The sequence below is a fragment of the Taurulus bubalis genome (genome assembly GCF_910589615.1).
Source record: "Taurulus bubalis genome assembly, chromosome: 17".
Lineage (NCBI taxonomy): Eukaryota > Metazoa > Chordata > Actinopteri > Perciformes > Cottidae > Taurulus > Taurulus bubalis.
The window spans coordinates 20,181,281-20,207,853 of record NC_136605.1 but is presented as its reverse complement, the minus strand read 5'-3'; the positions used below and the strand labels follow the sequence as shown (position 1 = coordinate 20,207,853).

At 45.0% G+C, this 26,573-nt stretch overlaps 1 protein-coding gene across 1 annotated transcript in view; it reads left to right on the top strand.

Moving 5' to 3' along the window:
- Nucleotides 1–26,573, top strand: part of cacna1ha (calcium channel, voltage-dependent, T type, alpha 1H subunit a) — a gene marked incomplete at both ends in the record, with an annotated part of 104,048 nt that overhangs the window by 64,014 nt on the left and 13,461 nt on the right. The window contains 19 exons of the mRNA XM_079233141.1: nucleotides 1,802–2,040; nucleotides 3,198–3,718; nucleotides 5,871–6,037; nucleotides 6,731–6,925; nucleotides 12,247–12,398; nucleotides 13,432–13,617; nucleotides 13,701–13,818; nucleotides 14,977–15,132; nucleotides 16,382–16,469; nucleotides 16,560–16,843; nucleotides 17,876–18,235; nucleotides 19,782–19,885; nucleotides 20,121–20,244; nucleotides 20,837–20,905; nucleotides 21,039–21,223; nucleotides 22,171–22,297; nucleotides 22,692–22,826; nucleotides 23,399–23,488; nucleotides 24,762–24,975. Of these exons, the coding sequence (XP_079089267.1) occupies nucleotides 1,802–2,040; nucleotides 3,198–3,718; nucleotides 5,871–6,037; nucleotides 6,731–6,925; nucleotides 12,247–12,398; nucleotides 13,432–13,617; nucleotides 13,701–13,818; nucleotides 14,977–15,132; nucleotides 16,382–16,469; nucleotides 16,560–16,843; nucleotides 17,876–18,235; nucleotides 19,782–19,885; nucleotides 20,121–20,244; nucleotides 20,837–20,905; nucleotides 21,039–21,223; nucleotides 22,171–22,297; nucleotides 22,692–22,826; nucleotides 23,399–23,488; nucleotides 24,762–24,975 (3,514 nt within the window). The remainder of the gene's footprint in view (nucleotides 1–1,801; nucleotides 2,041–3,197; nucleotides 3,719–5,870; nucleotides 6,038–6,730; nucleotides 6,926–12,246; nucleotides 12,399–13,431; nucleotides 13,618–13,700; nucleotides 13,819–14,976; nucleotides 15,133–16,381; nucleotides 16,470–16,559; nucleotides 16,844–17,875; nucleotides 18,236–19,781; nucleotides 19,886–20,120; nucleotides 20,245–20,836; nucleotides 20,906–21,038; nucleotides 21,224–22,170; nucleotides 22,298–22,691; nucleotides 22,827–23,398; nucleotides 23,489–24,761; nucleotides 24,976–26,573) is intronic.

Sequence of the window (26,573 nt, the reverse complement as noted above, 5' to 3'; positions counted from 1 at the left end):
CATTTTTTTTTGTTATTTCCTGATATGTGAATGTGTTACGAGGTCTCAGAAGGCAAATAGTGTCAAAATGAATGAAAAACAGCACTTTTGATTGTGTTCTGAATATCTGGCTAGATCCTGTTTAAAAGTGTACCAAGCAAAAACCAGTCCAGATGTAATGAGCCCAGTAAAGCTACTGGAACCCTGACTTGCTATAGTTGTTTAAATCCACTTGGCTTTGCCTGTGGAGTCATCAGACATCAGTAGAGTCCAGTTATGCACATGAATTATGAGTGGGTTCAGAGCTTAGAGTTTGCCATTCTGTTTAAATCTACTATTTTGCAACTATCACAATCTGAAAAGCAGATTTCTTTAAGCTCCTTTTTTTTTTTTTACAGCTCTTCATATTCTGCAGCTCAACAAACATGCACATGTGTAATATTTTGCTCCTCAAAGAGATTTTTGTGTCCTTGCATTTTGCTCCTGCTTTTGAAAAAAAAGAAAAAAAGGCCACTCCAACCTTTTCTAAAGCAAACCACAACCCTCCCTCTGTTGAGCAGACTTCTTATCGGGCATCATTTCCCCGTATCGTTCTGTTGTTGAGGTTTTCAAAGAAGGGGGAAAATATTTCACAATGCTGCATGAGCTCCTTGCCTTGTCGTTTGATGTAAAAGTGCTATTTATGCCAAAAGATATGGTGGAGAGAAGAAGAGGTCTGAGAGAGAGAGAGAAGGGACTGGAAGGAAAAGGCCGAAAGAAGAACAAAGTTATCCATCTAGAAAGCGGATGAGACGGAAGTGAAGATGAATGAGAATGTCAGAGAAAAGAATCTGGGAGAAGATGGAGAAAGTGCTCATCTAATTTCCAATCGCTCTTCCCGTAACATACAGTAATGGCCTTTTTAAAAAGACATTACTTAAAAGAATTGAGAGATATTTCTCACTTCCTGTCAAGGCCATCTCACCAGCGCATGATTTGAATTCCAATATTCCTAAAGCAAGGATTACAAAAACAATGTTTGATCATCTGAATAGAACATGAGCTCTAATATGGCTTCTTGTTGACACCGTGTGTTATTGGTGCGTTTAACACCTTGATAAGGTAGAAAGTCAACAGTGAGGTTGTTCCTGAAATGAAATATTTAAGAAGTACCGTAAAATGCGGGTTATAAGCCGCCACGCTCACCCGAGGAGGCGATGGAAAATAGGTCTGACGGCGAGGGAACCCCTGCCTCTCCCACCACCTCCACAGCGCGCAAGCTAGCGAGCTAGCGCGCGACGAGCTAACGAGCTAGTGCGCGACGAGCTAACAAGCTAACGCGCGACGAGCTAACAAACTAGCATACACTGTTTGAGTAAACAACACTGAAAATTCAGCACAAAAATAAAAGTATTGTCAGCATTAGCTGCAGCAGCTAATTGGTACATTGATGTTCACATGTTTAATGGATGTTCAGAACAAATAGTACCTGTAGGGCCTTAGGACCTAGGGGGGATTCAGGTGGGAAGCACAACCTGTGACCTGCATCGGGAGGTCAGAGCATGGCTTGTTCTCACGTCTCGTGTATTTAAAAACATGACAGCTAGCTCCCCGACAACCACCGAAGGTAGCGGGACCAGTCCCGGTTCGACACCCGACGCGGGCAGTAGCAGCAGCAGCAGCAGCGGCTTATAAACTGCGGCGGCTTGTTTAAGATTGAATACGACTTTTTCTGGGTGTGCCTTATAACCCGCATTTTCCGGTAGTAGGGAAATACATAAATATAAAACACGTGTTAAAATGCTGCAGCTTCATCCCTCTCTCCGGCCCCTCCCCCGTCCAGGTGGGCTCTTTCTTCATGATCAACTTGTGCCTCGTGGTCATCGCCACCCAGTTCTCGGTGACGAAGCAGCGGGAGAACGCCCTGATGAGGCAGCAGCGCGCGCGCTACATGTCCAACGACTCCACGCTCGCCAGCTACAGCGAGCCGGGCTCGTGCTACGAGGAGATGCTGCGCTACATCAGCCACCTCTACCGCAAGTTCACGCGCAGGCTGCAGAGGATATACTCCGGATGGCACAGGTCAGCCGTGGGACACGTTTTTTTGGGGGGACTTTGTGCATGCTTTGCAGATGTTCTGTGATATTTAGGAGCACGACTGTCAAGAATGTCAGAGAGAAATCCCTTTTTTTACATTGTAATCTCACTTTTCTCAGCGGTTTATTGTATTTCTTGTATGTCTCTTGTGTCACATTGTGTCTTTGAGTTGTGATAATTTTGTATCTCACGGAATTACATGATACACAGCCCCAAAAATGATAAAGAGCCACATCTCTAGGGATGCATTCAGATACAAACACACATAAACACACACAAGAACTTTTAGTATTTAGCATTAGTAAAGCATGAGCACTTAATTCATCATTTATAAAGCATTGTTCCAACATGAACACTCATTAGTATGCAATTCATAAACACAGTTATACATGTTTTATTCTTGATTAATAAGCTTGACTATTATGCGTTTCATGATTGAGTTTTCATACTTTATAAATGATGGATTCTCCATTTGTAAATTAAGAAATATATATTGCAAACCAATTATTAAGGAATTATAGATAATGCACTAATGATTAACGTAAAAGTCGGGTTGCAAGCCGCTCCTACCTCCGGTCAGTGTCCCCGCTGTAGCAAGCTAGCGCTGCTGCTAGCTCCCCGCTGCTAGCTCCCCTCTCCTGCTGCTACTGGCCGCGTCCCCTCTGCCCAAGTCGGGCGTCGAGCCGGGGCTGGTCCCGCTTCCTTTGGTGGTTGTCAGCGAACTAGCGGAGCGCTAGTGGTAGTTAGCGGAAGTTAGCGGGGACCTAGCAGAGCGCTAGCTGGCTACAGTGGGGAGCTAAAGGGGACAACCGACTTTTACGGTAACATGTGCTTTATAAACGTGTTTTAATAGTGCAATTCATGATTAATTCAGTAGTTACTACTCAGTAGTTAAGTATTAGTTAAGTATGTTCTGTGACCTCGTCTAAAGTGAAGACTATCTATGCTTTACAAAGCATTTAGAAGCAGAGCCTCAAAGCTAACAAAAGCCTCAGTTATCTCAACAGAAAAAGGAAAATAGACACAAAGTGATAAAGAACATCCATATCCATAGTTATTATAAATGCTACCAAACTTTTCCTGACAGAAAATATCCTTGTTCAGTTATTCATAAGTGTTAATGTCCACTGTCCTTTGACCAGTAAAAGGCGTAAAAAGGTGAATCCCAACGGCGGCGGCAGTAACGGCGGCGGTAACGGGCACGGACACGGCTCCAGCCGGGGCGGTGGTGGCGGCTTGGGCCCGGGCAGCGCCTTGTGGCTGAGGCCGATCCACAACCTCCTGCAGCACCATCAGCACCAGCACTGCCGCCTCAGCAACGGGGGGCAGCACACCATCAGCGTGTCGCCCGCCGAGCTCGAGCCCGCGGACGGGGAGGCGGGAGGCGAGGAGCTGGAGATGAAGTCGCTCCCGGCGCGGCGGGGGAGCGCGAGCGGGAACGCCGGCGACGCCCAGGGCGGCATGGGGGCGCTGCTGGGCCGGCTGAACGGCGGCATGAACTACCCCACCATCCTGCCCTCGTTCGTGTGCAGCTACAGCAGCAAGACGCCGCCGCCGCACTCCAAGCAGTGCGGGCCCTCTCCAGAGCGGCACCCGCCAAACCACCCGGCATCGGAGCACACGGAGACCCTGAACAAGCTCTACCAGCTCATGGGACAGCACAGTAAGACACACACACACACACACACACACACACACACACACACACACGTCATTTAAAGAGCGTAGACAGCAGCAAAAAGCGAATGTCTGGAGTTTTTTCATCATATTTTTCATTGCTCCAAAATCACAATTTAGGTGACCGAGTCGGCTTGACCGAGTGTAACGACTTAAGTCGCATAACAACTCAAGAAAAAGCCAAGAAAAATTCCTCGTTTGTGTAAACATTCCTGGCAAATAAACGGTTTCTGATTCTGATTCTGAAACAAAGACAAACAAACCCTAAAGACTGTATAATAAATCACCTCTGACCAGATCCTCCATCAATTGAATCATCAATAACATCAATAACCCCACTGCATATACTAAATTAACATTTGCATTTTTGCACTTTTATTATTAAATTTTCTAAAATGTCTTTCTATGTAACTCTGCTTGCTGCTGCCACACACACTCATTTCCCTTTGGGGATGAATAAAGTATATATTCTATTCTATCCTAAAAGGCCTAATAATCGTAATAATCTTCTTGGTGGAGCCGTCATTTTCATATAATTCTCCTTATCTTTACTTGCTCTGTTAATTTCTGGTCATCATTTCTTACTGTTTAATTATGTTTACCTCCAAATGCCTCCATCATCCTACCGTGTTTGACCCGAGGTAACCTCTGGCCACAACGACTCAAACGGCACTTAGAGAACTCTGACAGGAAATCCATGTCCCAAGTGCCTCAGTCATCGGTTCAGTGAGGTGGATATACATTGGGGGGCAAGCGTTGCTATTTGCAGTTAAGAAGAGACGTGAAGTGCGAACGAGGGGAGGTAGAAATAAAACGATAAAGTTGCACTGGAAAATAAAGAAGCAACAGACGTATGCTAGACTTGTACGTTCTGTCCTAATGGAGAGAGAATGCTAAACACACACACTAACACACACCGATTACACACCGCTGGCTGCCGACACGCCGAACATAATTAAGCACACATAAATCAAAGAGTTAGTGCGCGACACGTGATAAATACAGAAAAAGACGGGTTGAAGGTGTTGAGAGCTCCGATCGGCTGAGAGGAGAGAAGCATACGGACGTGTGAGGAAGGTCATTTTAAAGTCCACTGAAGGCTAAAAACACACATGAATAGTCTCACGTCCTTAATGTTCGCTCTCAGCTTGGTCACATGACTTTGTCTCCAAAGCGTGCGACGTAATGGGATTAGAGGTCGAAAGCTGGTTTTGGTTCAATAGCTCCTTTTATGCTGTTCTTGGGAATATTTGTTATTTTTCAACTCTGGGGCTCTCAAATCTAATTTGACTTTAAGAGTAATCTAATCCATCCAAAGATGTTTGAACAAGAGAAATGTTTTTTTTGGGGGCCTTGAAAGCATTTCGCGAAAGGAACACAAACAATCTGTCGAGAGTCGGAGTCAGAACACTTTGATGAACGGACTCATGAATTCATTTGTGAGATTAAAAGTGACAATGAGCTCTCACAAGCCTCTTTATAACTTCATGTTTCACAGCTTTAGGTATTAGATGGGGATGTAAACAGCAGCGTGTTACTGATCTCCTGCAGGACTCTGCCATCTAGTTTGGGCTCTTTACTCAGATAGGACAAAGAAAAACAACCCTGTTTGAAGACAATGTGCAGTTGATATAAAAATGCTTTGTGGGAGAAATGAGCACACAAGGTTGTAGTTTCCACTGGACACGCCTCCTTACTTTAGCTGTTTAATTGTTTGATTTGTTTTCTTCTCTCTGACTGTTTGACCACCGATAATTGAAAAGAGAGACGTTGATAAAAAGTATGTCCGCCTTATTTTTTTCTGATAAATAACAGATTATCCATAATATTACTGACAGTTTAGGTTGTCAGACCCTAGAATTGAAGATCAATCAAATGCAGATAATGCAGTAAAGGACAGTTGTGTGATCATCTTTCATTGTGTTGTTGTGAAATAATGTAAAAAAAAGCAATATTTGCATTCAGTTCCTCGCAGTGGAAAAATGTTGGAAGGCTTTTATTAGTCAAGGAAAGTAACTTCTAACATGTCCGACTTTCTCAGTATGAAGCTGAAGAGCCAACAGCCGCGCACGAGGCCGGCTAGAAATAAAAAACTTGACCGTCTCCCCCGTTCTCCCCCGTTCTCCCCCCGCCCCCAGGCCGCCAGAGGCTGCTGTACCAGCTGGCGGGCGTGGTGCCCAGCCCTCTGCTCCTGGAGCTGCTCAGCTGCCCGCTGTGCGCCCGCAGCCTGGAGACCTTGGAGCTGGAGCTGGGAGACCTGGAGGGAGGCCGGGGGGAGCCGGACGGCCTGCACGACTTCCACCAGGTCAGACCGCACGGGGGCGCTCTATGATGATTTGTTTATTTTAAATGTATTTAACCAGGAAAAGCCTCATTGAGATTAAAAATCTCCTTTACAAGAGTGTCCTGGCCCAGACAGCAGTAGCACATTAGACTCAAGTCATCGTATCCTAGTTCACACAGGTGCACATCCTCAGTCAAAAGCATCTACAACCAGATCAACCTTCCTCCAACTCTTTCAATCTATTTTTAAAAACACCAACACCGGCTCCCGGAGACCCAAATCAGTCTGCAGCAAATTCCAAGCCGCAGGAGCAGCAAACCTAAAACCTCTTTTTTTCCCATTTGGAGGCGGACGTTGGGGACAGAGAACAAGAGCAGGCCTTGTGCATGTGTCACAGAGCGAAGACGGTAGCTACCAGCTTTTTTCTGATGACTTAACTTGCACAGATAAGATGGAAGTCCATCAAGAATTGGCTTATAAATAACGACATGCTACGAATGGACAATGCACAACCAACCAATGATGATGGTGAACAGGGAGGAGGAAGGGTGTGGGAGTGGGCGGTGATGACAGTGGGTGGAGGAGTTATGAACAAGGCATATATATTTGCATCTTGAAAGATTTGAAGACATGCTATTGTACCGATTTAAAACTACAATCATTATAAGTACCCTCATTCAGCGTTTGACTGACTCCCCCGCCTTGGCTCTGAAGGGGGGCGATCCGAGAGGCGGGCGAGGTCGGAGCCGGCGGCGAGGGATCGTGGCGTGCAAGAACGTAGTGGTGCGGGCCTGGTTGGGCTTCAGGGGCCGGCTGAAGACGATCGTGGAGAGCAAATACTTCAACCGGGGCATCATGATCGCCATCCTGGTCAACACGCTCAGCATGGGCATCGAGTACCACCAGCAGGTGAGCAGCCGACACCGGAAACCGGCAGGTCGATGGGAAACGGGCATTTGGTTGTCTGGAGTGTGAGAGTACTGGTCCTGGGGGAGGAGACGGGACCCATTTATTATGAATGCACACGCACAACCTTTCGGACTCACAGCAGTACGGCAAAATGGATGCGGAGCCAAAGAGGAGATTCTTGTGCACACACACGCGGTCCCTCCTTTCCCTTCTCTGGCGCTCCTTGCCTCCCTCTCCTCTAATCCCCTCTCCAGGGGTGTGTGTGTGTGTGTGTGTGTGTGTGTTTCTATCTTTGTGGTATAAACACAAGAAGCGACTGGGAGAGCCATGGCCTTATTGGGCCAATAACACACACACACACACACACACACACACACACACACACACACACACACACACACACACAGACACACACACACACACACACTCGCACACAGACTGAAGTGTTATGTAAGAGCTCCTCCTCCCCTCAGTACTCATCATCCTCCTTGTGTGACACCTATAGCCAAACTTTATGTGCCTGTGTGTGTGTGTGTGTGTGTGTGTGTGTTTAGAGGAGTATGAATGTGGGAGGCCGTGTGTGTGTGTGTGTGTGTGTGTGTGTGTGTGTGTGTGTGTGTGTGTATAAATTAAATCATCTTCAGGAGAGAAGCTCCAGGGGAATCGAGTAACAAATCAAACAAACTGATATCATAATTAAACTTGGCTGTTTAAATATGTGAGGCATTATCTTACCAAATAGGTGCTAATTTGAATGAAATATATATATATATATATATATATATATATATATATATATATATATATATATATATATATATATACATATATATATATATATATGTATATATATATATATATATATGTACGTATTATTCTCTCTATACATAAAAAAAAACTTTCAACAGCCATGCAAGAAAAATCCATCTCACTATGTTTTTAGGATTAAATGTTCTATAAATCAAGCTATGGAAGATATATGAACTCACCTCTCTGTGACCTTCAGATTATAAAGGAATGAAACTGGAACATTTGCTTCACTGCTGGAGTCTGAGAACAGTAGAATGTAGAGATAACGGGATATGATATATGATAATATATATTCTTGTATGATTTTGGGAAACATTAGTATATTTTTTATAGTTTTTTCCCAGAAATATTTAGATTTAGGTCAGTCGCCTGCTTTATAGTCGAGGCAGTTCCTTTACCCTGCTCCGAGTGTGTGTGTGTGTGTGTGTGTGTGTGTGTGTGTCTTCAGGGCAAGGTCACATGAAGAGCTGTAATCACAGCTCACTTGAAACGTCTTCTTTCCAGCATTGACCGTGTCAACCACAGGTACGCTGGTGAGAAGACGTAAATCATGGGATGAAGCTGATAACTCAACCTGGAGGGGATTTATTCATATTATTGATGGATAGGGAGACGAAGACGGCTTCTTTTCCCTTCCCCCACATGGTTCTCGCTCCTGTGTAAACCGCTCCTCTGACCTTTTGACCTTGACCGCCGCGTGGTCGTCCATGACGGCGCCTTCAGCCAGAACTGACGCCAGGATGCAGAACGAGTTGATTCAGTTTGACGTTGAAAACATCAAAGAAGGAAACCAGAGAAGACATCAATGTCCGAGTGTTGAACTGAATCCATGCGATTCTTTTAACACAGCGGCCCCTCGGCTACTGCTGTGTTTTATTAGGGGTCCAAGCAGGGAGCCTTTTTACTTTGTTCCCCTTGTTTCTTCTTTATACTTCTTCTTCTGATTATTATTTAATGCAACTTAAAAAAATTATTTATTATTTTATTATATCTACATAATCTAGATTTTTTGCAACAATTTGCCAGAAAGCTGTTGGGCCAATCGTCCCAGAACTTTGTCAGGATCCTCTACGGACTCTGCTAAGTTATCGAGGAAATGTTTAAATGCGTTATTCCCTTTTGAAAGTAGATGTTTTTAGACCTGCGTCTTTAAGTTAAATTTGACAGAAATGCTTATAAATCAAAACTTGCATCAGCGATTGTTAAAAAAAAGATTATATTCTGTTAATCGGCTCCATGGACTCACAGGATTGTGGCCCTGGCTTATTGCAAGAAATCTACATTTCACATTCCAAACCTCTAAATTAATAATAATAATGAATACAAATGTAAATAAATCACTCCTGCAGAGCTGACATTTTACTGAATCGTTAACAAAAGTGTGCCTCACTGCAACATTCGGTTAATTCATTGGTCAGTCCATATTTTTCCAAATGTGCAAAATCAATTAAAATCTGTATATTCCACAAATCTTCATTCATATGCTACGAAAACTAACAAAACATTCTCTGAATACGAGATATCAAAGTGTTCAGATCGGTCCAACGTCAAGCCAGTGACTGACTGTAACTTTAAACAAAGTACACCTGGAACAAAGAAAACACAAAATCATAATGATCATAATTGTATCACGTCAACATTTTGACTTTCCAAGTGTTTTAAATTCATATCAAGCGTTCAGCTGCGCGCAGTCTTTCTGGCTTGCGGCTGCATCTTTAGTATTTTTTACTCGAGCCATTAGAAGCCTCTAAAGATACCTTTTGTAATCGCAGCAGGCGTATGAACTGATGTGCAGCGTACAGAAATGATGGCTCTGCAATTCAGCAGAATGCTCTTTCATGGTTCTGTTGTGAGGGCCACAAAGGCAATGAGGATGCCACGAGTCCAGAAGGATGCACTGGAGTCAGGCGGCGTGACCGCTCCAGCTGGAGGAGCCGACTGAGGCGTTGTTGAAGTGCTTTCCATGTCTCTGTGAGGCGGCTACTCAGCGAGAGACAAACAGCAAGCAGCCAGTCTCTCTATTGTCGGGCCCGGCTTTATTAAATTACATAAAGAAAGAAATATGGCATCTTCACCATGCAGGACCCCATAAGTCACACTCTGGTCCCCTGACATTATTCTTTTTTTTTTTGCACAGGTTTTCAAACCTCACGACTGTCCCAATTAACTCAAGAGCTCATCAGCCCAAAAATAGTAACGATACAAAAACAGACACACACACACACACACACACACACGACCCAGTAAGTGACACTCCACTCAAACTGTTTCTTTTCCAGCGGTGGAGGTACTTTACACTTTACAAAGTAAAAGCTTTTAAAGCAAAATGTTAAGTACAAAAAACAAAAGAGTACAGAAGTAATAGCGGCTGGAAGGCACCGGAAGAACGCAGACCTCCGCCAAGGCCTCGTCCTCCCTCGAAATGTTCATGAAAGTGAAACATAATTATTGCGTCCGGTTGAAGGTTAGGATCCGCTCCAAAATTTTAATGGGTTGTTTGTTCTTTGGCCCGCGATACACACTTCCAGCAAGTTTCATGAAATATCAGGCCAGATTTTTTTTTTTACAACCAAACCAACAGACCAGAAAAAGTCCACTTACAGCATTAAAAGTGCTGATTATGCAGCGTGTTTGTCTTTTACTCCGATATGATTGTGTCAATGACGTGGAAGCAAGTTTCTTTTTTTTAAGTAACCAGATAAATACAAAATTATACATTATTTTCCACAGAAATGTGGTGAAGAAGAAGTATAAAGTACCTTAAACTGGAAAGTAAAGAAACCACATGTATACTTAAGTATTCTACTTGAGTAAATATATTTACTTTTCACCACTGATCTTTCCAAAAGGAAACACTCACTAGTCTTGAAAGGTAACAAGATTGTGTGTGTGTGTGTGTGTGTGTGTGTGAGAGGCCTGCTGTGTAGTATGGCGCCCTCTATCTGTGATTATGATCGTCAGTTGTACTTCAGCACTAAAAGTTATTTATCCGGTTTTTTTTTTTAGTATTGCACGTTTTTAAATTGTGCTACTTGACGGAATCAACATAAATATCACATTTAATCATAATCATGTGGACAGTTTTATTTTTATTCAGAATGATTAAGTGACTGTTTATACTCACACACATCACATAATTGACTTTATGATTGTGAAAGAAAACCCCTCATGTATAAATCTCCTCCAGTCCAGCTCCATCCATCATATTCATATGCATAGCATCAACAGCAATGAGCACAAAGCAGCGCTGGATGTGTTCTGCAGGGCGCTGATAGTGCAGAGTAACCCGGCCTGAAGGGTCACCCCTCTGTCTGGAAGCTGGACGTCTGGGATCTCACATATTAATCCTGTGAGCGGGTCTATGAGAATGTGGTCTGCCTGGGTTTTATTCGCCCCCGGGTCGGGACACGAGACGGGCTCTGGGACACGAGACGGGCTCTGGGACACGAGACGGGCTATGGGCCCGTTGCTTGTTGAAGAATCACAATTACTTTTAATGAGACTGCCATGCGTGACAAGAACATGAAATTCTGGATCACAAGCTAAAGGGCTTTACAAAGGCACACTGTTGAGTATATGAATCCATAATTTACAGCGATTCCGCCATCTGGGGATCATGATTATTATTCGTTTGTGAATATCAGGACTGCACAAAACGTGCAGCATTGAAGAAAGTGCGTTGATATCAAAAGATCATTGCAATAAGACGTTATTGTTGATTTTTTTTCTTCTTTCTTGCAGACAAACACTGAACTAGCGTACCTTATGAGACCTGAAAACGGGGGCTGAAATCAATACCACAGCCACTGGCCTTACAAGGGCATATAAGTCCATTTTACATGTTTTTAACACAATTCAACCATAAATATGACTTGAGAGGACTCAGAAGGGAGAGAGAGCTCCCCAAGTTATGAAAATATTTTTTTTTTATATCCCTAGCTTGATGCCACACATGATTAGCGCACCTTTCTGGAAAGCTTACGACCTACAGAGAAATGTCTGGGGGTTAAAGAGGTTTTAACCACGTGCCGGATCATTCTTTGATTTGTTTGTCCATGTGAGAAACTCCCATGTTTCCACAGCAAGATGCCTGAAATGGCCCAAAAGTCTCAGTTTGGGTCGGACGGGCGTCGAACCCGAGTCACGACGTTTTAAACCAAAGCAGCACATTTAGTTGAGCTCCAGCTAAACGTTTCAATAAAGAAAAGTTGAGGATTCGACCCCAGGATGTGTTTACCAGAGCACAACGTTGTGTGTTTTGAGTGTATTTCCATCAAAAGGCTTGACTACATGCTTTATGAGAGGGCCTCACTTACATCTAGCGAGGTAAGTGGAGTAGATCAGCGGCGATGGATCGGTGCTGCCGGTCCCTTCTGATCGATTGGGCCGCGACTGCAGCTCTGAACTTGATTGATAAAGTATCAGCTGTGGGATTTACAGCTCAGGGATAATAGAGCGGAGATAGTAACCAACAGGTTTCCTTCTTTTCTTCCTGCTCGCCCCCCATCCAGCCCGAGCAGTTGACCGACATCTTAGAGATCAGCAACATCGTTTTCACCAGCATGTTCGTGCTGGAGATGGGCTTCATGCTGCTGGCTTTCGGCCTGTGCGGATACATCAGGAACCCCTACAACATCTTTGACAGCGTCATTGTGATCATCAGGTAATCCTCAGAATAATATATGACGGCAATCACAATTCAAAGGTTCTTCCTGCTCCTCCGGCCTGTCGGTCGCTGGGTTTCGAGTGCCAGGTTCCCTCCTGCGGCATCCATCTTGACTTCATACTGTTGACACTGTCGTGGCGGATCACACCCTGAGTGGAGGTTTGCTGTGCGCTGTCATTTAGTTTGACAGAGCTCCTTTTTTATTTGTTGTGGCTCTGACGGGGACTCAGCAGATCTCCATCAGGTGCGTCTGCTCAATGACAACAGCTGCTGCACCTGGCGGAGACGATAATTAGCACATTATGGTATTTTCTTCCCACATTCTCTTCCACATTGTCCAAATAGCAGGATGCTTACGGTCATGGAAAACCTGGAAATGGTTATGTCCAGGCCTGGAAAAGTCCTTGAAAAAATAAAATCCCCAAAGTTTTTGGAAAAGTCATGTAAATGTGTTATATTCATGTGTTCATGACGTTCATTTTGAAATAATTAATATGCTTTTAAAAGAAAGACGCTCAAAATATAAGCAGGCACACATACAGGCATCTATATAAAACAAAACTGTGAATAGGAACAGCACTCAGGACGAACCTATTTATTTATTTATCACTGTAATAAAAATAAAACTGTATCTAGCAACCTCCTTGCACATATATATATACCGCAGTATGGACAGTATTTTATATTTGTATAGTGTACTCATATTTTATATATTATATTTTTTCTCTTTCTGTGTGTTTTTCCTTATTTTTATTTCTTCCAAAACTGTTGAAAAAATTGCAATGAGTCTGGACTGTTGGTCTGGGCACAAATGGCCAAATAAAAACCTTGAACCTTGATATAAATGTTTATTCTTTTAATCAAACTATTGTCTCTCATCCATTTGTGTCATTTAAGGTTCACACCGAGATTTCACAAAACGTTTGGTCATGGAAATGTGGTTTTGAAGTCATGGAAATCCATTTGGTCAGGATGTGTATGAGCCCTGAAGCAGCGTTGTAACAGACATGTGTGCGTTTGTGGTTCCCAGCGTGTGGGAGATCATCGGTCCAGCCAAAGGCGGGCTGTCGGTGCTGCGTACGTTCCGCCTGCTGCGGGTCCTGAAGCTGGTCCGCTTCCTGCCGGCCCTGAGGAGGCAGCTGGTGGTGCTGATGAAGACCATGGACAACGTGGCCACGTTCTGCATGCTGCTGATGCTCTTCATCTTCACCTTCAGGTACGGACGCACACACAAAGAAACCCATCCTCCTTATATTCTCCCTTTCGTGTTATTATCATGCATGCACTCGTCTTCTGCAGCATACTGGGGATGCATCTGTTCGGCTGTAAGTTCAGCCTCCAGACGGAGAACGGAGACACCATCCCCGACCGCAAGAACTTTGACTCTCTTCTCTGGGCCATCGTCACTGTGTTCCAGGTCAGTGTGTGACCTCTCTCACCCGAAGAGCGGCTGTTTCTCACGCACTTCTTTCTCCGTCATATCGACATGCACCCAACTGACTTAGGCAGTACGAAGTGTCTTTATTTACTCGTCGCATACGAATGAAAACGTTACAGCTGACAGCTTTGTGAGTCGGCTACGGAAATACTTGGAAGTCGCTGTCAGCTGCGGCGCCGCATCCTGTACTGTACTGCATGGACCGGGCAGTGTGTTAAGCCTGTGTGTATTTATATCGCCACACAGGCCGTGGGTTTTTCTTGGCCAGCTCAAATCATAATGTCAAACCGGGCCCGAGAGGGGTTTTAGTGTGTGTGTGTGTGTGTGTGTGTGTGTGTGTGGGTGCCAAATTCAACTGCCAAGTTGAGCTCATTAGTGGAACGCTGTGAAACAAGATATTCTGCTTCCTCTCACCATCTTTTTTTAAATTTATTTCTCTCCCCATGTGGAGATATTGTTGAATCGCTCCACATAGATTGTCTTCTTTTCTATACTGGATGCGTCAGCGGAAAAAGGTGGAACATAGAAAGCAGTGGACTGTCTCACTTTGGTGTGTGTGTGTGTGTGTGTGTGTGTGTGGGAGTCGGATGCTGAAAAAGCAATTTTTACCTAGAACGGAGCTCCATGTGAAGGCGTTACGCTCGCTGTATACTTTACCGTAGTTTTCTGGGGAGTAGCCGCAGTACACACACACACACACACACACACACACAAGTACACACACACACACACACACACATTCGCACAGGGACTTGCCTTCCTGCCACGGCGTTTAATGAGTGGGCAGAGACGGAGCGCGCTTTCATGCTGCATCATGCACGGCGTCCTACTTCTAACTGCTTTCATCACTCACATCGATTTTGATGCAGACACACACACACAGGCGCACGCACACACACACACGGGCGCACGCACACACACACACGCCCACGCACACTTTGTGGTAATCCCTCGTGGATGACGTCGAAGCATTGCACCATAATGGCAATACAAGAAGCTAAATACTGAGTTTCATAAAGTATACAGAACCCACAAGGGCTGCATCGGCTGATATTGCTCCGTTTGACTCCCTCTCTTCCTTCCTCTTCCTTTTCTCTTCCTTTCCTCTTTGGACTCTGTGTTTCTTTCCAATGACAGATTCTCACCCAGGAGGACTGGAATGTGGTGTTGTACAACGGCATGGCCTCCACCACTCCGTGGGCGGCGCTCTACTTTATTGCTCTCATGACTTTCGGCAACTACGTGCTCTTCAATCTACTGGTGGCCATCTTGGTCGAGGGCTTCCAGGCTGAGGTGAGAACAACTGTAGTACACTGTATATGTATATATATGTATATGTATATATAGATATATAGAGAGAGAGAGTTTATTTCAGTGCCGTTTAATTGAATGAAACAGTTATATTTCAATATGCAAATTGAAAGAAGAAGAATCTACAGACGACTCATAATAACGGCGGTAATGCCGGGGGGAACCGAGTGAAGATGGATGTCTTCTTAACCACCATCTCTCATCCATGACTGTGTGAATGGCGGACAAAGGCCTTCTCTGGCTTTTAATTAGCTTCCGACGGCGCCATCTGAGGGGCCGCGGGTTTCGGACTCTCAATTCGCACGCTGTCAGGCTGAAAGAGGCTGAGGCTGAAAGAGGGCGAGAATGATGCTAATAACCAGAATAATCCTGTAGCCGTGTTGCCTTCAGTTACGTCCTCTGCTCCACTCCTGGGCCCTGAACGCATCGCAAGGAAGAACCGGAAATCACAGAAAGAAAAATGCTTAATTGTGTGTGTGTGTGTGTGTGTATGTGTGTATGTGTGTGTGTGTATGCGTGTTTGTGTGTATGCATGTGTGCGTGCGTGTGTGTGTGCGTGTGTGCTTGTGCGTGTGTGTGTGTGTGCATGTGTGTGTGTGTGCGTGTGTGTATGTGTGCTTGTGCGTGTGTGCGTGTGTGTTTGTGTGTATGCATGTGTGCGTGTGTGTGTGCATGTGTGTTTGAGTGTGTGTGTGTGCATGTGTGCTTGTGTGTATGCATGTGTGCGTGTGCGTGTGTGTGTGCATGTGTGTTTGAGTGTGTGTGTGCATGTGTGTGTGTGCATGTGTGTTTGAGTGTGTGTGTGTGCATGTGTGTTTTTGTGTGTTTTTGTGTGCATGTGTGTTTGAGTGTGTGTGTGTGCATGTGTGTTTTTGTGTGTTTTTGTGTGCGTGTGTGTTTGTGTGTATGCATGTGCCTGTGTGTGTGTGTGTATGTGTGTGTGCGTGTGTGTGTGTGTGCATGTGTGTTTGAGTGTGTGTGTGTGTGCATGTGTGTTTGTGTGTGTGCATGTGTGCGTGTGTGTTTGTGTGTATGCATGTGTGCGTGTGCCTGTGTGTGTGTGTGTGTGTGCATGTGTGTGCATGTGTGTTTGTGTGTGTGCATGTGTGCGTGTGTGTGCATGTGTTTGTGCATGTGTGTTTGTGTGTGTGCATGTGTGCGTGTGTGTGTGTGCATGTGTGTTTGTGTGTATGCATGTGTGCGTGTGTGTGTGCGTGTGTGTGTGTTGTAGGGTGATGCTAATCGGTCGGAGTCGGATGACGAAAAGAAATCGGACAACTTCGAGGAGGACGAGAAGGTAGAGCAGCTCAGAGACACCGGTATGTTCAACGAATGAAGGATCTGGTGGTGATGATGATGATGATGATGATGATGATGATGATGATGATGATCTTCATCCCCCCCCACAGAGCTGAAGATGTACTCTCTGATGATGACGGCCAACGGTCACGTGGACCCGCGCGGCTCGATGGCTCCCCCGATCATCATGCGCACGGCCGCCACCCCGATGCCGACGCCCAAGAGCTCCCTGGGCCCGGAGTCGGTCCTGGGAGAGGAGCTCATGCACCGGGAGGGGGCGCCTCAGTACGGCGAGGCGGGGCTGGGGTTCTGCGACGCGGGGAGCATCCACGCCGAGTCCCGGCGCGGCAGCTCCACCTCCATGGACCCTTTAGCGTACGACCAGCGCTCTCTGGTGAGTCAGTCAGAGTAAGAAAACCGCTTATTTGATAGGAATGTTTACACAAACGAGGAATGTTGCTTGGCGGAAGGCATAAACATTAGACAAACAACACACAACGACAACAACAGTGCAATGGGTATTAAATTAAGTATGAGATAAAGTGCTCAGACAAACAGTGTGTGTTAACTTTAAGCACCTTTTTTTCGTTTCCTCTGTGTTTGAGTCGTCGTAGGAACCCCTAAATTAATTCCAATACTTGTGTTTATTGTATGTATTTGTTCAGCAAAGTCTTGGGAAAAAAATGTATATCTGCAAAAAAACACTTTTAAAAGATATTTTGATCATAACTATAAACATCCAGCACCATATGAGCGGTCACCGAGTTTTTAAAACTGTATTATGGTGCCCAAACAACAGCCCACATACTAATAACACACCTTTTTGGAAAGATTAGGACCTAAATATTCAAAATCTGCAACACAAATCATAATAGAACACAGCATTTGGGTGTTCAAAGGAGTTTCAGTCAAAAAACTGTGTCGTTCGGTTCAAAAATGTAGTTTATGTAAATACTTAACTTAACGGTTACTTTAATTGTGTTTCACAGCAGGTGTATCTTCTCACAAGGATTGCGGTATTGTAGCAATTTAAATGAAGTTAAACAACCATGTGGTTCCGGAGATAATATGTTGTTGTTTTTCTGTCTGATAATAGGCGCAGGGGGATTTTCACACCCTGTTTTTAAAGGGTTAAAGAGACGTGTGGGAAAAAAACGCAGTCGATCAATCACAGAAACTTGAACTCAAAGCTGGTTTCATTTCTCTTTCCTGTGATTTTCTAAGAGAAAACACTTGACTGCAGAATAGAATCCTGAAGCTGCTCTCGAAATAACATAACCTACTTTGATATATTTTAGTCGGCTGCTGCCGCAAGCCGGTCACAACAAAGGTCGTCAACAACTTGATTTCTTTCCCCAAAATGCCGACGCGGCGCCTCTTCAAAGCGGCTGTAACTCCCCCCCCCTTGTGTCCCCCGTCTCTCCAGAGCCTCTCGAGTCCCGGCCGGCGCTCCCCTCTCCCTCCCCGCTCGTGGGGGAGCCGGCGCTCCAGCTGGAACAGCCTGGGACGAGCGCCGAGCCTCAAGAGGCGCGACACCAGCGGGGAGCGGGAGAGCCTGCTGTCCGGGGAGGGCGGCGAGGAGGAGGAGGCGGCGGCGGCGGCGGGCGAGGCCGGCGTCCACAACCGCCTGCGGCCGGAGTCCCTGGAGCTGCTGCAGGCGTCCTCGCTCTGCCCGTCCATCACGGCGGAGTACGGGGACTGCAACGGCCGGACGCCGACCTACGACCCCGCCGCCAACGCCGAACCCAAGGACGACTCCTCGCCGGAGGACGACATCGACGACGACGTACGTTACCGCGGCTTTTTTTGAACGTACACTCCCATAGTTAAGGTCACACGCCGGCCTCTTTTACAGTTACATCCACAAGACATCTGCCCTCTCCGACTCTGTTTACATATTCCATTTGTCTCCTCCTCTACTTCCTCAGCTCTCCTTTGTCTCCTTTGCCCTTTGTCTCCTTTGCCCTTTGTCTCCTTTGCCCTTTGTCTCCCTTGTACTTTGAGGTATTATAACGCGTGTGTTGTGTTTTCACACTGCACGGCCTGGCGGGACGCTAATTGTCATGCTGTAATTGATTGGCTTGGGAAGTAATTGTTTTCTCAGAGGGGACAAAGCCACTTGTGAGTGTACAGTGTGTGTGTGTGTGTGTGTGTGAATTGTTTTGGATGACCTCTGTTAAGCGTTGATGGCTTTATTGGCTCCAAATTGAGTTCATAAAGCCGTGAAATCCGCTGAAAACAAAAGGCCTCTCCCCGGGCTCGCTGTAAACGGGAGGCTTAAAACACATCCTCTATCAGCGCATTCGTGTACGGCTGTGTGTGTGTGTGTGTGTGTGTGTGTGTGTGTGTGTGTGTGTGCGTACGCATGCGGCGCTCTGCGTGTGTCTATGTCAGGGATTATGGGATATTTCAGCTCCAAGGATATCCGAGCTGCAGGTTCTCTCCCTCCAGTTTACACACAGAGACACACACACACACACACACACACACACACACACACACACACACGGTAGTCTGCCAAATAAGCCGAGAGCCTTGACTTTGGGCTGTTTTTAATTAGAATCCTGAAGTACAGAAGCTCTATTTGTTTTTTTAGAAACTTTAATGAGTTTCACAACACTTTCCTTTGACCGGCTACGTCGGGAGTTATGGTCCAGTCCTCTCCATCGCCACTTATGCAAGAAAAACACTTGTTTATTGTGCCCTCTTAGATTTTAAATGTGGCCGAGCTGACATCAGCAGTGCCGTGGAACTCAAATTAAACTAAGCGTGCTCTGTTTTATAACGCTTTTTATGGTGGGGTTGTTGTTCGGGCAATTTTAAATGTGTATCACAGATGCGGTCCACTCACTACGAAGCTAAGCAGCTTATTTAAATAATGCTTTTTAAGAACTGTATTTTCCCGTGATCTATTTAACCTGTCTGAGGGAGGGGTTCATACTGTGCGTGTAATAACGGAGCAGTTCTTTAACACCTTTTTAACGACACACTGACGGTGATGTTTTCTCATTTATGGAACGACTGTTTTCCGCTCGCCGTGGGCTGCAGGTGCACGGCGAGGAAAACATTTTGAATACTGGAATTATAGATGACGACTTTGAGTTTAGCCAAGACAGCCGTTCATTTTTGGAGAGGATTAAAAAGTGCGTTTGGAGTCATAAACAATCTCACATGTGCGGAAATGTATTGCAGTTGCATGAAAACTGAACAATCTTGCTTCGGTGTCGATGGTGGAAATAGACGGAGTGATTTCCGTGATGATGTAAATGATAAAGAAAGTGTTTGATTGTTGCTGCCGGTGACCTCTGACCTCTGACCTCTGACCTCTGCAGAGTTCTTTCTGGTACTGGCTGAAGAAAGAGCTTCTGAACAAGAAGCCCCGCTGGTGCAAAGAACACGAGGACTGGAACCTGTATTTGTTCTCTCCAGAGAGCAAGTGAGTCTCACACACACTCCTCTCTCCTCTCTCCTCTTTCCTCTCTCCTCTCCTTAGCTCCTCATCACCTTATTTAATTATCTCCATTCCTCCTCTCTCATTTCTCTTCCTTTTATTGTTTTCTCAGCGCTAATTATTTAGTCGATAGCTTTAACCGAGCGTAGACACTTGATAGATGACTGTGTGTGTGTGTGTGTGTGTGTGTGTGTGTGTGTGTGTGTGTGTGTGTGTTTAGACTCCGTGGGTGGTGCAAAAGTGTGATCTCGCACAAAGTGTTCGACCACGTGGTTCTGTTTTTCATCTTCCTCAACTGCATCACCATCGCTCTGGAAAGACCTAATATAGGTCTTGAAAGCAAGGTGAGACACACACACACACACACACACACACACACACACACACACACACACACACACACACACACGTTTGATTCTGTCCCTTTTTGCAGAGACATTTGTAAAAACTTTGGTTACAAAGTGCGAAAACATGTAAAAGGAGCCGATAGAATCTTCTTTTTGATTTGACATCAAGGCTCAAACCTACCCACAATGCATTCCTCCCTTAAAGCAACAGGGCTGCTGATTGCGTCATGACAGGCGCCTCATTTGCAACCAAAAAAACAGATATTGGGTCCACTCGGGTCAGACGCAGGCTCATTTAACTTCTCCTCCTCGCTCACGCCTCTGCACCACAAACCGTCGAGATAAGATATGAGTTTATTAAATACCTGCAGCGATCCCACCGCAGCAAAGGAGATAAGCGTTCATTTACTCACGAGGCACATTGCTTATTTAAGTCTTGTTTGTGTGTTTTTTTTCTCATGTATTTTTTAAAACAAACGACATGTAGGAGGATTTATTCATGTATATTACATGAGAGTATTGTCATCGCACAATAAACGAGTGACATCGTCATTATTGTCTCTATACTGTGTGTCTCTCTCTCTTCTAGGAGCGAGTGTTTCTGAGTGTGTCCAACTACGTGTTCACTGTGATCTTCCTGGCAGAGATGGCCATTAAGGTAAACGCCACTGGGGTTATTTTTTTCCCCCCATGTGTAGTTGTGATAAGCAAACCTTTCTCTGCATCAATAAGCTCTTCGCTGCAGCTCCAATCTGAAGCTAAAGCGGAGTTTTTAATAACGGTTCCTCCAGGTCGTCGCTTTCGGGTTCTGCTTCGGGAAGCAGACGTACCTGCAGTCCAGCTGGAACGTTCTGGACGGGCTGCTGGTGTTCGTGTCTCTGGTCGACATCCTGGTCTCTGTGGCTTACAGCGGCGGGAACCGGATCCTCGGCATCCTCCGAGTTCTGCGGCTGCTGCGAACCCTCCGTCCGCTGAGGTACACGCCGTGTTTGAAAAAAAAACGCCTATTTTTAGGCCCTTTCCTCGGAAATGTCATACCCAAACTAAAAAGGGTGTATCTTGGGCTATTTGAATACTTTTGGTGTTGTAATAAAAGGCTACACATGTGAGATTTTGTTCAGATGTGTAAATATCAGTCTATATGTTACTGGTTTAGAGTAAATGAAGATGATACACAGAAAAAAATGAAAAGGTTTCAGGTCCGCCTAGAAAAAACACTTTCAGGATGATTATTTCTTTGAAATGATGCAGCTGTAAGGTCCAACTCTAACCCAAATCATAGCACAATATGTGAACATTCTCTAACCCAAATCATAGCTCAATATGTGAACATTCACTAACCCAAATCATAGCTCAATATGTGAACATTCACTAACCCAAATCATAGCTCAATATGTGAACATTCTCTAACCCAAATCATAGCTCAATATGTGAACATTCACTAACCCAAATCATAGCTCAATATGTGAACATTCTCTAACCCAAATCATAGCTCAATATGTGAACATTCTCTAACCCAAATCATAGCTCAATATGTGAACATTCTCTAACCCAAATCATACACAATATGTGAACATTCTCTAACCCAAATCATAGCTCAATATGTGAACATTCTCTCTGCAAAGTGAAGCAGAACAAAGTTAGAGAGGGTTTAGAACAGAGAACATTCAGGTGAGGTCTCAAAATTTGCATTGGGGCACATTTGCGCACATTTGAGACATTTTAATTGTTGTATGTACCAAACCATATATGTCACTTCTATATTACTTATGGTGCATCCAAATACAGCAGTTTTGGGCAATTTTTACATAAAACAAGCTATGATTGACTGTTTTATATAACAATCGCTCAGGTTTTTAAAAGGTCCCGACTCATTTCACACGCATACTCCTGGACTCCATGAGCTTTATTTGCGTTCCCCAGGGTGATCAGCCGAGCTCCGGGACTGAAGCTGGTGGTGGAGACGCTCATCACCTCCCTCAGACCCATCGGGAACATCGTCCTCATCTGCTGCGCCTTCTTCATCGTCTTTGGCATCTTGGGGGTTCAGGTAGCGTGCAGCAGTCCTACAAGTACACAACACGGACACGCGTGTGCCGGGTTCGAGGTCCGACGCACACGCTGGACTGATGCTGCAGCTTTGACAAAACCTTTTAGCTTAAATGTCTCGTCGAGCAGCCGGGTGTGTGATTGAGGCATGAGGAGGGGATTGTAAGTGTCTTGAATATCCGCTAGGCAGTTGTTCTTTTTGAAAGAATGACAATCGGGTTAAATGTGGGCAACTGGACCCCCGAGGCCAGCTGTTATAGCCGAGCACTCCCAGGAAAACCTCCGATAACAATGCGCTCTATGAAATGTCATTTTATCGCTGGCATTAACAGTTGCATGTTTTTAAAAAAAGCCGCGAGCCCCGCTGACTTCCTTCTTTCTCTCCGTCTCTCCAGCTGTTCAAAGGGAAGTTCTACCACTGCAATCTACCACAAGGTCTGGAAATGAAAAACATCAAAAACAGGTCGCACTGCGAGCTCGCCAACTACCGCTGGATCCGAAGGAAGTACAACTTTGACAACCTGATTCAGGTGCGGATTAAAGAATGGAAGAAGAGAGAGATATCAGTGTTCATGCCAATAGAAGACAACCTGCAGTGCAGCAGTATGCACATAGTACTATTAGTATAGTGGTAAAGTGTAGTGGTGCATTATGACACAGAACATTACATACAGAAGTTTTTGTTAAACATAATTTGTTCATATTTTACACACGTTGCCTCATTGAGCAGCCGCTGCCCCACTTATACATTGATATGTTTTTAATTACATTTTAATTTGTCTTTCATTTCATCGCGCTAGACATTTGCCGACGGGGGGTTTCATAAAAACTCACTTTAAGAATCGTATTAATTGTATTGATTGACTTTTAAATAGCTTTTAAATATGGTCTAACGTGCTTTAGCGAAAGTTAAATGATTCTCGTTGCAAATAGTAGTATTCACTCAAATATTGAATCAGTCATCAAGACTGAGGAGAAATCCCACGCAAACATTGCACAAGATGCTGTGTCAGTACTGCAATAGTCTAATATTATAATCTGACGGCACGAGGACCAGAGAAATCCCCGTGTTCTGACTTCCTGCTCCGTGTCTCCCATCCAGGCTCTGATGTCTCTGTTCGTGCTGTCCTCTAAGGACGGCTGGGTCGACATCATGTACAACGGGCTGGACGCAGTGGAAGTGGACGAGCAGGTAACGAAACATGTGTGGATGACTCTGTCCCAGCAGCATGGAACCGGATCCATCTCCAACCCCGAGTGCATTGAAACCCACTGAAACACTCATGCACACCGTTAAGTTAGAATGTAAAATGTTAGGACATTTACCGAAAAAGTCGGGTTACACGCCACTACTACCTTTGGTCAGTGTCCCCGTTTGCTCCCCGCTGTAGCCAGCTGGCGCTCATGCTAGTTCCCCCGCTGACTTCCGCTAGCTCCCCGACAACAACCGAAGGTAGCAGGACCAGCCCCGGCTCGACACCCGACTTGGGCAGTAGCAGCTGAAGCGGGGAGCTAGCAGCAGGAGCGGGGAGCTAGCAGCAGGAGCGGGGAGCTAGTAGCAGCAGCGGGGAGCTAGTAGCAGCAGCGGGGAGCTAGCAGCAGAAGCGGGGAGCTAGCAGCAGGAGCGGGGAGCTAGCAGCAGCAGCGGGGAGCTAACAGCAGGAGCAGGGAGCTAGTAGCAGCGCCAGCTAGCGTTGCGCCTAGCTTGCTACAGCGGGACACTGACCGGCGGTAGGAGCGGCTTGTAACCCGACTTTTACGATAAATAGTAGTAGCACTATAATTTCCAGCGGAAGCTTTGACGCACACATTTTAGTGCAAATACCTGCACTAAAACCCTTTTAGGCTTTAACTTCTTTAACCCCCAGCGCCGCGCCGCCCATTATCGGACAGGAATAGAGAAAAATAAGTTAAGTGACGTTTCCTAAAGGATATCCAGAACTACAACGTTGATTAACTTCATTTAATAACTTGCTGAAATACAGTAAAGCCTTGTGGCCGTCATTTTCGGCGGCGGCGGCCGTAACAAGTACACTTTACAAAGTCGGATTTTCAATAAAAGACACCTCTTTGTAATCCTACGAGCTTGTAGGAATCTAAAAAGTGGTTTCTTCGACTGCGTCACACGCCTTCGTCAGAGCTTCATGTAAATTATCTTACCCAGCATGCCCCAAACAAATGTTGAAAAGACATAAAGCTTATAACTTTTACATTTTTGAACCGAACGACACAGTTTTTTTGACTAAAACTCCATGGTAAAAGTAGGAAAAACTCGGGGGCGGATCTTGATAAAATGATGCTCAGATCATGCTGGATGTTCATAGTTATGATCAAAATATGTTATAAAAGTGAGTTATTTGAAAATATACATTTATATAATATACACGGCCATGTTTTCTTCTCCGGTCCGGCGTTGTTGAATTGCGAGTTTAACCTCCATCTTCTCTCCCCTCTCCTCTCCTCAGCCCGAGAGGAACCACAACCCCTGGATGCTGCTCTACTTCATCTCCTTCCTCCTCATCGTCAGCTTCTTCGTCCTCAACATGTTCGTCGGCGTGGTGGTGGAGAACTTCCACAAGTGCCGGCAGGACCAGGAAGAGGAGGAGTCCCGCCTGCGGGAAGAGAATAGGCACAAGATGATAGAGAAAAAGCGCAGGAGTAAGGAGAATGGAGGAGCTGGTCGGTAGTCTATTTTTCTGAGCACTGCCTGCTTCCAGAGCCTGACAAAAACAACTAAAAAAGAGAATGACAGAGAGAGAAAAACAGGGAAATGTATTCCGACTCCAAATAAGGGAGAGTTTGAAAGACAGATTAGCTCACGCAGACAGTGATTGATCACTGACAGAAGGCGTCGGCTACTCCAGTCTGATGCATGCAGTGCATGAGTGCAGCCCTCCTCCAACGCCGCATGCAAACCTTTGGAAACCGGGCCAACCTACCTAATTTTAATTTAATTTAATTAATTTATCTAAAAACGTGAACCCTCACTCTTTAAAACGACCAGCCTGCAACAATGCAGTATTCACTAATCTCTAATTCATACTTCTAAAAACGTTCTCAAGCTTTTTTTTTAAGTCCAAATTCCTTTTTTTTTTTAAATACCTTTGCTGATTATAATGAGAAGAAGTATTGCACGTGAAGCCGATGGTTGCTGCTTTCCTCCATTGTGTCTCAGGAAATTTTGCTTGCAAAATTTTGATCAGTTGAATCGCCCCCCCCATCCCTCCCTCCCTCTCCCCCATCCCTCCCTCCCTCCGGGTGCATGTCCAACCCCGAGAAGGACATTTCCTGTCAACGCGCTTTGACTGGCAGACTCAGAAACATAGCCGACGTCGTGGCTGCGAGACCTGCAAATAAAAGACGGCGTTAGAGGATGTTTAGTTTGTTAGGTACGGAGGATTGTTGGTTCCAGCTTGTAGAGACACACCACCGACTGCAAGAAACGAAGCAGGGTGGACTTTTAACCTGTCGGGGGACCCTTTTATATCAGGAAAATCAAGAAAAAATCATGGTATAAATCCCTCCCCCCCCAAAAAAAAACATGTTAGGTATCAAATTAAACATAAAAATCAGGGCTACAATAATATATAATCTCGATGTACAACCTTTAAACACAACTCAAGCAATAAATAGGATTAGGGGTTAGGGTTAGGGCTTAAAGGGCTACCTCTAGAACACTAACGTTAAAAATAGTCACACTATCACTGACGATATAATGTACCTGATAAAATATCCTTCTCATTGAAATATATTCAAATACAACAATGCAAGGCAAGTTGAAGTACTCTTTTTTTATTTTACCCTATAGAACTTCTCATAAAACGATAAACAGGTATCATGGAGGGAGTGAAAAATTAGGGAATCGTCAATAAAACATGATTTAAAAATATAAATAAAGGAGCTATGAACTTGTTATTTGGTCCACATGTTCCTGGGACATGTGAGTCTTGTTCTGTGAAGGAAAAGTCTCCCCTCAATGTTAAAACATATCCGGAAAAAATAGTCACAATTATGTTTTGATGTGGTCATATGCAGGGCTGACGAAAAGAGAGACAGACATTGGTGGAGGAACATTTAGTTTTTGAAGCACTAAATTATAACCGGCTACCGATACGTCAAGCCCAGAGTTCCACTAGATGTATGGTATATGTGGCAGTATATGGCATCTCACTGGTCTAACGCTGTTAAAGGTCCATCAGAAGAAGAAGAAAAGATAAAAGAAGTTGTAGACTATTGCGATTTTTCCGAGTGGGGTTAAAAAAAATGAAGAAAACGAC